Source organism: Nycticebus coucang, chromosome 12 (assembly GCF_027406575.1).
Source record: "Nycticebus coucang isolate mNycCou1 chromosome 12, mNycCou1.pri, whole genome shotgun sequence".
Classification (NCBI taxonomy): domain Eukaryota; kingdom Metazoa; phylum Chordata; class Mammalia; order Primates; family Lorisidae; genus Nycticebus; species Nycticebus coucang.
Genome location: NC_069791.1, coordinates 29,416,653 through 29,428,714, shown reverse-complemented (window position 1 = coordinate 29,428,714; position 12,062 = coordinate 29,416,653). Strand labels below are relative to the sequence as shown.

Genomic DNA, 12,062 nt, shown 5'->3' with positions numbered 1-12,062 from the left:
TCCTAACTTTGAGGGATCCTCCTGCCTTGGCCTCACAAAGTGCTAGGATTAGAGGAGTGAGCTGCTACACTTGGCCAATTTCTGAGTCTTAAATCATTTAAAGTTTTCTGCTTGTTTGGTGAGAAAACATAAAAATTGGGATTATAAAAGCCTCTCAAAACAGTAATACCCTAAGAAACTGGACTGATGTAGAAGTTCCGTGATTTAGACAGAATTAGCTGAAATCTACTTTTTAATTTTAAAACAAATTAAAATTTGCCATGCAACAAAGGTCACCAATTTTAAGTATATAATCTGATTAGCTCTGACAAATGTATAATCATGTAATCAATACCCACAATCATGATGTAAGAAATCTCCATCATCTCCAAAAGTTCCCATGCCCCTTTTAGTCGGTTCCCTTCCCCAGCTCCCAACTCTATCATTACTATATTACCTTGTCTAGAATTTAATATAAATATAATCGTATAGCATACGGTCCTTTATTTCTGTTTTTTTCTCTGAACAATATAAGGCCTTTGATATTCATCCACGTTGTTAGACATAACATTAGTTCATTTTTATGTATTGCTGAATCACATTCCATTGAATAAATATCCCACTATCTGCTAATCTACTCACCAGCTGATGGATATGGGGATCTTCCCATTTTGGGCTATTATGAATAAAGCTGCTATGCAAACCTGTGTAAAAATCTTTGTGTAGATATATGTATTAATTTCTCTTGAGTAAATATCTGGGAATGAGTCTGCCAGGCCAAGGACATGATAAATATACATAAATCTTTATAAATGACAAACTCATTTTTCATTCCCATTAGCAGTGTTATGTGCTTACAACTGCTCCACGTTCTTGCCAATATTTGGTATTATCAGTCTTTTTCATTTTTGATATTCTAGTAGGTGTGTGGCATATAGTTTACTTCTGAATTTAGAGAGAAATTATGAATCAAGGGAATAATTTGAGCAATCATAAAGCAGATTTTTGTTTTATTTTTTTGAGATAAGAGTCTCACTTTGTCGCCCTTGGTAGAATGCTATGGCATCATAGCTCACAGCAACCTCAAGCTCTTGGGCTTAAGCAATTCTTTATGCCTCAGCCTCCCATGTAGCTGGAACTACAGGCGCCCACCACAATGCCTGGCTATTTTTTTTTTTTTTTTTTTTAAGAGATGGAGTCTCGCACCTGCAAGCTCAAGCAATCCACCCACCTCAGCCTCCCAGAGTGCTAGGATTACAGGCATGAGCCACCAAGCCTGGCCTACTTTTTCTATTTTTAATAGAGACAGAGTCTTGCTCTTGCTCAGGCTGGTCTCAAACTCCTGAGCTCAAGCAATCCACCTGACTCGGCCTCCAAGACTGCTAGGATTATAGGTGTGAGCCACTGCACCTGCCCTAGAAGTCTATTATACTATTAAAAATAGCTTACAAATACAGTATCCTTTCCACAGACCTCAGTCCTTCACAGTTTGTTTCATCATTCCTGCAGGAAGAAAGTTGAGGGGTACGAGGTGGAAGAGGTAGAAGGAAAATTTCCTATCTTAGAGTAAGAGGCTGTCCAGGAATATTGTAACAGATAACTACTTTACTCCTCCTTTCAGTTTCAGGTGGAAGCTTGCTTACAACAGAGCACGCAGGAATTTTTTTTAAATTAGATTTTAACACAAAAACTCTTTAGGCTTTTGTTTATTTGTTAATGTCTTACTTTCTCTTTTCCCCTTTACTCTCTCTCTTTCTTCCTGCCCTTTTTTCCTCTCATTTTTAAAAATCCCTTCTCCAGGATAATTTTCTTCAACATTCTCCTTGTTTAAATCTCTTTACCACAATTCATTAGGCAATTATTTTCTGTGAAATGGTCACACGAAGCCTGTAACACTGAGGCACACTGGAAAGTACAGACATCAGCTACTCACTGGTCGACTTTCCTGTTAGTGACGTAATGCTCAATCTCCTGGCCACGGTAGGGGACTTCTGCTGGGGCGGAGTCCGACACTGCTTCACTAGGTCCTCATCCGATGCTGCTGTGGTCATCAGTTCTCCAATAAGGATTCTCTCCAGGCTCCCGTCATCAATGCCTTTTCCCAGCCACCGCCCACATGGGAATCTGGTAGGGGAGAGAAAAACTTCTGAATCACCAATTTTTTTTTATTACTTTCAGTCAGACTCTTAAAAATGGCACCATGACAGAAGCCCACCATTTTAATGCCTGTGGGTTGTTTACTTATGAAAAACTTCAAAATTACAAAAAAGTAGAGAACAGTATATTAGACACTCATATTCTTACCACTTAGAGATTTAACATTTTGCCATGTGCTTCATTTTTAAATTTTGTTGAAGTATTTTTAAATTATGACATTAAGATAATTCATCTCTTAAAACACTTCATTATGAATCTATAAAATACGAAGACATTTTCCCAGCCACAAGTCATTAACACCCCCTTCATAATCCTTTAATATTTTCTTTTTTTGAGACAGAGCCTCAAGCTGTCACCCTGGGTAGAGTGCCACGGCATCACAGCGCACAGCAACCTCCAATTCCTGGGCTCAAGCAAGTTTCCTGCCTCCGACTCCAAAGTAGCTGGGACTACAGGCGCCTGCCACAACATCCGGCTATTTTTTTGGTTGTAGCCATCGTTGTTGTTTGGCGGGCCCAGGCTAGATTCGAACCCACCAACTCAGGTGTACGTGGCTGGTGCCTTAGCCACTTGAGCCACAGGCGCCGAGCCCTGTAATATTTTCTTATACATAATCCGTATTAAAATTATCTGGTTAGTTTTGGGAAGAATTTTTTTTTTTTTTTTTTTTTGAGACAGTCTCACTCTGTTGCCCCAAGCCAGAGTGCTGTGGCATCACAGCTCACAGCAACCTTAAATTCCTCAGCTTAAGCAATCCTCTTGCCACAACCTCCTGAGTAGCTGGGACTATAGGTGTGTACTCCAATCTGGCAACTTTTTCTATTTTTAGTAGAGACAGAGTGCCACTCTTTCTCAGGCTGGTCTTGAACTCCTGAGCTCAAGCAATCCGCTGGCTTTGGCCTCCCAGAGAGCTAGAATTATAGGCATGAGCCACCGTTCCCAGGAATAAGAATATTATTTTATTTATTTTTTTTGTTACCCTTAGTAGAGTACTGTGGCATCATAGCTCATAGCAACCTCAAACTCCTGGGCTTAAGTGATCCTCTTACCTCAGCCTCCCGAGTAGCTGGGACTACAGGTGCCTGCCACAATACCTGGTTATATTTTAGAGATGGAAGTCTTGCTCTTGCTCAGGCTGATACTGAACTCCTGAGCTCAAGCAATCCACTCGCATAGGCTTTCAGAGTGCTAGGATTACAGGCGTGAGCCACCAAGCCCTGCCCTTAGTATAGGAGCTAAACCACAGAAGAGAAGAATGTTCCCATAGGGTAGTGACGGCTGTAACTGGCAGAGTCCAAGAGATCTTCCTTCTTACTAAAATTATTTTAGGCTTCCTTTGTCTTTTCTTCTAAGAGTCATACTAATCTTTTCAATACTTATGGACTAAGAATTAGCAGTAAATGCCATCTGTTTTTTGAAAAGTATTTTTGGGGGCGGCGCCTGTGGCTCAAAGGGTAGGGTGCCGGCCCCATATGCCAGAGGTGGCGGGTTCAAACCCAGCCCTGGCCAAAAACTGCAAAAAAAAAGAAAAGTACTTTTGGGGGGTAATTTTGTATTATTTAAACCAAAAACAAAACAAAGTAAACCCCCAAACCAAACTAAGAAATTCAGAAGGCAGTGGAAGAACTTTTGAAAGAAAATAATTTCTTTTTTCTTTTTTGTAGAGACAGAGTCACCTTATCACCCTTGGTAGAGTGCCATGGCGTCACACAGCTCACAGCAATCTCCAACTCGAGGGCCCAGGCGATTCTCCTGCCTCAGCCTCCCAAGCAGCTGGGACTACAGGCGCCCGCCACAACGCCCAGCTATTTTTTTTTTTTTTTGTAGAGACAGAGTCTCACTGTACCACCCTCAGTAGAGTGCCGTGGCGTCACACGGCTCACAGCAACCTCTAACTCTTGGGCTTACGCGATTCTCTTGCCTCAGCCTCCCGAGCAGCTGGGACTACAGGCACCCGCCACAATGCCCGGCTAACGCCCAGCTATTTTTTTGTTGCAGTTTGGTCGGGGCCGGGGCCGGGTTTGAACCCGCCACCCTCGGTATATGGGGCCGGCGCCCTACCTGCTGAGCCACAGGCGCCACCCGAAAGAAAATAATTTCTTGGGCGGCGCCTGTGGCTCAAGGAGTAGGGTGCCGGTCCCATATGCCGGAGGTGGCGGGTTCAAACCTAGCCATGGCCAAAATAAAAAAAAAAAGAAAATAATTTCTTAAAGCTTTAATTATTTTTTGTTTAGGAGACAGGGTCCTGCTCTGTCACCTAGGTTGGTGTGATCAGAGGTAACTGCAGGCTTGGATTCCTCAGCTCAAGGGATCTTTGGCCTCCTTAATTTTTTTTATTTTCGTTTTTTATAGAGATGAGGTCTCTCTGTGTTGCCCAGGTTGGTCTTAAACTCCTGGCCTCATGTGATTGCCCTACCTCAGCCTCCCAAAATGCTGGGATTCTTAAACCTTTTCTTAACTAAAGAGTCTCAAAACAAAGAATTCTGAGTTCCCATGGCTATTGACTTACCTGTATGTATGTCCTGTGATTTCATTTCTGACCATGACACAATCCACTAGCCATTTGGCTAATAATCCTGAGTTATCGTGACCAATCTGAACAGTGGTCAGCTTCCCCAAGTTCTGGCACTGTAGGGACAAGACCACAGGTTATTCAGCAACCGATCCCATTCTCCTACCTCCTAGCTTTAGTAGGGGCACTTTGGTTCCATCTAATTTAACAACTGCAGAGACCCACCCTGCATAATGTACTCAGCTAACATTTACATGTATTCTTCACTCTCAGGGAGCTCCCACATGATGAGACGAGAGACACATGGATGTTTCCAAATGAGGCAGCCTACGCAAGGTGCTAGACTGGGAGTGTACAGAAGTGCTAGAAGAACGCTGGGCAAGAAACAGTTACTTCTACTTTGGAAACCCAGAAACATCGGTGAGACTGAGATTTGTACCTTGAAAGATGAGAGATTTTCAAGAAGCAGGAAAAAGATGCTATTTAGATTCAGTTGCAGAGGTCAGGAAAACAACTTTCTTTTTTTTTTTTTTTGGTTATTGGCCGGGGCTGGGTTTGAACCCGCCACCTCTGGCATATGGGACCGGCACCCTACTCGTTGAGCCACAGGCGCCGCCCAGGAAAACAACTTTCAATTTAAAAAATCATTGGCATTTTCTGTTTCTAATAAAATACTAAAGCAGTACCGACCTTAAGCCTTATCTTCTAGAAGTCTGTGAAATTAGTATAAAAAAGGCAGAGTTATCAATGTCCTTAACTGGCCTTTTGCAGACAAGTACAAAATAAAGCAAGGATACTAGGAATAGTAAAAATGAATGTTAATTAAATTCTGCCTTTTAAAATCTGATACTGAAAAGATCATACACCGGGAGGCGCCTGTAGCTCAAAGGGGTAGGGCGCCGGCCCCATATGCCAGAGGTGGTGGGTTCAAACCCAGCCCTGGCCAAAAACTGCAAAAAAAAAGGAAAAGATCATACACCCCAGCTAACTATGCGCTGGATGGGAACCTCAGAGCTCTGAGTTCTTAAAGTACTCAATTTCCTTGTGTCTCACTGAGAAGGTGTCCCAGTGATCCAGCTGAGAGGCAAAGGCATCTTGAACTAGTTGTGCAGCAGAGACGGAAAGAAGTAGGCAGAGGTGAGAAAGACAGAGCTTGGAAACAGCAATGATGGGACTTACAATGTAGTTTATGTTGCATTAATTGGTAGGGGAAGAAAAGCCAAGGGCTTTAATTTTTTATACTCTGTATATGGAAGGCTATGAGTCCACCACATGGACAGAGTTAAAATAGGCTGTTGGGGGCAATACGACTCTAAGTAGAAACTGTTATTCCTAGGTCCCAAGGAACACAAGAATAGGACACTCAGTTAGTACCACTTCCCTCCTGAAACATGAGGAAGAATTTGTTTTCTTCTTGCATGCCAGAATCAACCTGCAGGGGGGCTTAAAAACTCACTTTTCCAGGTAAGACCTGAAAACTGACTATAATATTGAAAGGCATTTTTATAGAACCACCCTATAAATGTCACCATGTGCTCTAAAATTCATGAGCATGGATATTAGCTCCTTGTCCTTTTGCCAGTGGATGACCAGGTCCTGGCAGGGAGTATTTTACAGTAGGGAAGAGAACGACTGTGGGGAAAACATTTATTTGAATGTTCTCTGTGTAGTAGGCTCTGTGCTAGGTACTGGGGATCATGGGATAGAACAGGGTAAGGCCTCAAAGCACAGCACTACAAGTGAAAAACAGAGCTTAGCAATGAAAACAACAATAACAAAAATACAAAAAAATTAGTACAAGTTCCTTAAGACAATTTCAGGCATAATCACAAAATTGATCTGGCATGCTTGAGTGTTCTTTTATTCTGACTCAAGGAAAAGTAACTAATCAAAACTGGAATCCTCCCACTACATATGATACTTTTTGGTAAGGAAAGTATTAGGTAACCCTACCTCAAAAGTCATTTCAAGGAGGTTTTTGGGAATTTGCATTACTCCTGTGTCTCCTAGCTCTCCTGATACACAGATCCAAGGGTTTGATGTGATGATTGCATTGCTCAGTTTTTTGATTGGGATAATCACTGATCTGTATGGAATCACTAAAAGAAAAGTACAGAAATTAGTGAAAATTTCAATATATTTCTAATAACAAAACATATATTAAGAACACTGTTGTCTTTCACTGATAATTTGCTTTTTATGATCTATCAAGATGTATTTTTTTTTGAGACAGAGTCTGACTTTGTCACCCTCAGTAGAGTGCCATGGAGTCACAGCCCACAGCAACTTCCAGCTCTTGTGCTTAGGCGATTCTCAGCCTCCCAAATACCTGGGACTACAGGTGCCCACCACAACGCCCAGCTATTTTTTGTTGCAGTTTGGCCTGGGCCGGGTTTGAACCTGCCACCCTTGGTATATGGGGCTGGCACTCTACTCACTGAGCCACAGGGGCCGCCCAAGATGCATTGACACAAAAAGATAAAATTGTAACCTCCTCCTGTCTAAAAAGATAAGGTCTGGTTTGTAAACCACAAGTCTCAATACTTGTGGTGGTGGTTTCCACAGTCTATACCTCACCATGTACGTGTGGCACATATATCACGGTTAAATTTGTAAACAACGTCAAGCATCAGCACCAGAATACTGGAGGATGTGAACACTGACCATACCGTACAGTGTTGTCACTGCTTCATTTTTCTAAAAAATTAATTTTGTACCAAAATCAAGTACAAACAAACATGGTTACTAATACTGATGTGGTTTCATATGAAAAGAGGGGAGGAGGACTTCTTGGACAGTATCCCGTTTTTGCTGATTCTCTCGGGCAACACTTTAAAGCACTTCACTGCTTTCTCATCCCAGGTTTAAAGCACAATACACGAAGCCAAGAATAATAAACAATTTCTGGACATACCATCAAGCCTACAAACCACAACGTGGAAAGCTATTAAGCAACAGGAGCCCCAGGGAAAGAGTTTAAGAAGTGGGTGGACATCTGTTTCTTTTCCTTTTGGAAGCTTTTCCAAAAGCAAACCACTAGATGTCACTGTCCTATCACAAGAAAGTTATACATTGTGTTCTCCTTGCTCTAAAAAAAATGCAGCTGATTTAAATACAATAATTAGCATATTTTTATCCATCAGAGCTGTAGTTTCTTTCTTTTTTTAAAAAATAGAGTAGAATCCATATTTTTCGTTGGTATCCATGGGATTTCTGCCCATTTGTTTGCAAGTGGGGATGTTAGATGCCCTCCTTGAAAGACCTGCATATATATAAGATGAAAACCATTTATTGGACAAGGTACCAGACAGCCTCACAAGCTGAGCTCGCGTGGCTCAATGTGCTCTTAGATGAGGAAAATGAATGGGATAAAATGGTTCATTTCCCTAATTTTACATAAACAATTTATGTTAGGTAAATAAACTCACTTTTCTGTCCTCTTGGCTAAAAGAAAGGAAAATGTCAGAGGAAAAGACCAAACTTTCATGGTTTAGTAATTACCAGAATCAAATGGTTTTTTAAACTGAAAGCAGAAGAGGTTAGTGAAAGACTTTATTTTAGGGGCCAGAGACTTCTCTCATTTCTTACACCGATAGGATTAGAAAAGCTGCAGGAAAAGGCTTGTTCAATCAATCTGCACACTGTCTATTTAAAAGAAAAGAAAAAAATACCTGTTCAGGGTCAGCAGTTCTGTGGCTGCAAAGGACCCATAGATGCACAACAGCAATCTCATAGTGTAAATGTCAAAACCTCAGTATCATTAAATCCAAAAACTTCTTTTATGAAGAATTCTTCAACTTGAAGGAGTTATTCAGATAATGAAAAAATCTACATATAAGAAGGGGTCTTAGAAATCCTAACAACCTCTGCTGCTATTTCTTCTCTTTTAAAGCTATATATAACATCTTAGATTTATTTATTTATTTATTTATTTATTTTGAGATAAGAGTCTCTCACTCTACAGCCCTGGGGTTGAGTGCTATGGTGTCACAGCTCACAGCAACCTCAAACTCTTGGGCGGCTATTTTTAGAGACAGGGTCTCACTCTTGCTCAGGCTGGTCTCTAACTCCTGAGCTCAAGCAATCCATCCGCCTGAGCATTCCAGATTGCTAGGATTACAAGCGTGAGCCACAGCGTCTTGTCTAACATCTTTAGATTCTTATGCCTGCAGTAATCTAATAAGCGATTAAATAATAGCCTCTTGACAGTCTGGTTGGCCCAGTACCCATTCCAACCCTCTTTTTCCTTGTCTACTTGTACCCAGAGACTAGAAAACCAAAACCTACACAATTCTGGCCAGTGAGATGTTAGCATTGTTTATTGGGATACTTTGGAAAATTCTGTTTTTCTTAGCACAGGTTAGTGTAAGACTTTATTTTAGGTGCCAGAGGCACCTCCTCCTCGGCACTCCTTCCTTCCTGATGAAAGGTGGAATGACAACAGCCACCTGAGACCATGAGGTGATCAGTACACACAAGGATGTCTAGGAGGAAAGAGACAAGCCCGGGTATGTGACAGCACTGTGGACTGCCTACCTTGAGACATCTTATTATGTGAAAGATGAAATCACTAAGCTATTTAAACTGCTGGTTTTCAAATTTCTGATACTTTTAGTTGGACACAATTCCTGACTGACATAAGTAAAATTTTCCAAAGTAAGGGGCGGCGCCTGTGGCTCAGTTGGTAAGGCGCCGGCCTCATATGGTTGGTTGCAGTTCAAACCCGGCCCCGGCTGAACTGCAACCAAAAAATAGCTGGGCGTTGTGGCGGGCACCTATAGTCCCAGCTACTCGGGAGGCTGAGGCAAGAGAATCGCTTAAGCCCAGGAGATGGAGGTTGCTGTGAGCTGGGTGAGGCTACGGCACTCTACCGAGGGCCATAAAGTGAGACTCTGTCTCTACAAAAAAAAAAAATTTCCAAAGTAGGGAAGGGGACCCACTGCAAATAAGAATTAGTAATGGTCAGGTCGGGTGCAGTGGCTCACACCTGTAAGCCTAGCACTTTGGGAGGCCGAGGTGGGTGGACTGCTTGAGCTCACAGGTTTAAGATCTGCCTGAGCCAGCATGAACCCCATCTCTAAAAATGGCTGGGTGTTGTGGCAGGTGCCTGTAGTCCCAACTGCTCAGGAGGCTGAGGCAAGAGCATCGCTTAAGCCCAAGAGTTAGAGGTTGCTGTGAGCTATGCTGCCAGGGTACTTGACCAGGGGTGACAAAGCGCGTTTGTCTAAAAACAAAAAAAAAAATTCAGCTTTCTAAAAAAGCTGCACATTTCTATACATTGCCAATCAACATTTCCTCCCCAAGTTCACTGATGTCCACTTATGAAAGTTTATTATCATACACTGATTTGAATTTATACGTTTCAATTAAGATAAGAGAATATTTACTTAATGAAATAGTCCTTTTCACATCTACCACCAGTAACATCTCCTATACAGGCTAGGTTTCTTGGCAAGTAGACTATGAATCAGAAATCAGCATGCACCATACTGCTCCTAGGATCAACATATGAGGATGAATGCAGGGTTGGTTGGGGGAAGCGCTGAGCCACAATGCACTGTCCGGCAAGTCCTCAGCCAACCCTTCTGTGAGCCCTAGGACAGCCCTTTGTTCATTTGCAGGATGCTGGTTGGTCCTGGCAGAGGGATCACCTCCAGGAAAGCAGTTCTCTTCAGTGAGGTACTCCCCACAAACTGATTTGACGGCTTCAGCACTCCCAGCAGCTAGGGAGTACCCTACATTCCTAAATGGAGATCTGGGGATGAGTCACCATGTTTACCTGTATTATGGTAGATCTCACTTTTACAAATAGAGATGCTTTCATTCTATTAGTTACTGAACAGTCAGTTCTCCAGACTTACTGATAGTGGTGAACACACTGGTGAAGCAGAAATAGTCCACAGCATTGAGAGAAAGAAGATGGTAAAGGAACTGCTCTCTTTCTTCTTCACAACGCAGAAAAGCGTAACGCTTATAAAGCTTCCTAGGAAAGGGTAAGCACAAGCTATTACATTTTTCATTATGTCTTTTTGGGGTATGTTTAAATTTTTTTCATTACTCCTTAATTAAAAATAAACACTCTTGGACTGCGGTGGTTCATGCCTGTAATCCTAGCACTCTGGGAGGTTGAGTGGGGTTGATTGCTTGAGTTCAGGAGTTGCAGACCAGCCTGAGCAAGAGCGAGACCCCGCCTCCAAAAATAGCGGGGCTTTCGTGGCGGGTGCCTATAGTCCCAGCTACCTGGGAGGCTGAGGCAAGAGGATCACTTGAGCCCAAGAGGTTGCTGTGATCTATGACACCACAGCACTCTACTGAGGGCAACAAAGTGAAACTGTCTCCAAAAAACAAAACAAAACGCTCTTAGAGAAATGGGTAGAAACTTTAATCTTGAAAAAATAGACGATTCAGGGTGGTGCCTGTGGCTCAAGGAGTAGAGCGCCGGCCTCATATGCCGGAGGTGGAGGGTTCAAACCCAGCCCCGGCCAAAAACAAAAAGAAAAAAATAGTCTCTTCAAGTTTTTGAAGAGACATTAGCGTCTTGCTGTGTTACCCCAGCTAGAATGAAGTGGCATCATCGTAGCTCAGCCTCCTGAGTAGGTGGCACTGTGTGCACGCTCCACCACACCTGGATAATTTTTCTATTTTTTGAACAGATGAGGTCTTGATCTTGTTCAGGCTGGTCTAAAACTCCTCAGCTTAAGTAACACTCCTGTCAGCCTCCTAGAGTGTTAGGAGCCACTGTGCCTGGCCTCAAAAACATTTTCTTTTTTTTTGCAGTTTTTGGCCAGGGCTGAGTTTGAACCCACTACCTCCGGCATATGGGGCCAGTGCCTCACTCCTTTGAGCCACAGGCACCACCCATCAAAAACATTTTCAATCTAACTAGTGGCTAGAGAAAGCCTGTTGCTATGAATCCATTTTTTTTTTTTTTTGAGACAGAGCCTCAAGCTGTTGCTCTAGTACCGTCACATCACAGCTCACAGCAACCTCAAACTCCTCAACTAAAGCGATTCTCCTGCCTCCGCCTCCCAAGTAGCTGGGACTATAGGCACCCGCCACAATGCCCTGCTATTTTTTGGTTGCAGCCATCATTGTTGTTTGGCGGACCCAGGCTGAATTCAAACCTGCCAGCTCAGGTGTATGTGGCTGGCGCCTTAGCCCCTTGAGCCACAGGCACAAAACCTATGAATCCATTTTTATCTATCAAACTAATAAAGATTTAAAAGTGATGACCAATGTTGACAAGGAGGCAATGAATAGCCATTTTCTTAGCTGGTGAGACTGAAAAGCTCAGGAAAGCATTATTAGTAAGAATTTGGTTTTTATTTTTTTGGCCAGGGCTGGGTTTGAACCCACCACCTCCGGCATATGGGACCGGCGCCCTACTCCTTGAGCCACAGGCGCCGCCCAGAAT

General features: G+C 42.7%; 1 protein-coding gene across 2 annotated transcripts in view; it reads right to left on the bottom strand.

The window, feature by feature from the left end:
- Window positions 1-12,062, bottom strand: part of DENND5B (DENN domain containing 5B) — a 212,163-nt gene that overhangs the window by 17,837 nt on the left and 182,264 nt on the right. For both annotated transcript variants that reach the window (XM_053554201.1, XM_053554202.1), the window contains 4 exons: window positions 10,510-10,631; window positions 6,602-6,747; window positions 4,646-4,764; window positions 1,913-2,103 (listed from right to left, as the gene is read on the bottom strand). In XM_053554201.1, coding sequence (XP_053410176.1) covers window positions 1,913-2,103; window positions 4,646-4,764; window positions 6,602-6,747; window positions 10,510-10,631 — 578 coding nt within the window. The remainder of the gene's footprint in view (window positions 1-1,912; window positions 2,104-4,645; window positions 4,765-6,601; window positions 6,748-10,509; window positions 10,632-12,062) is intronic.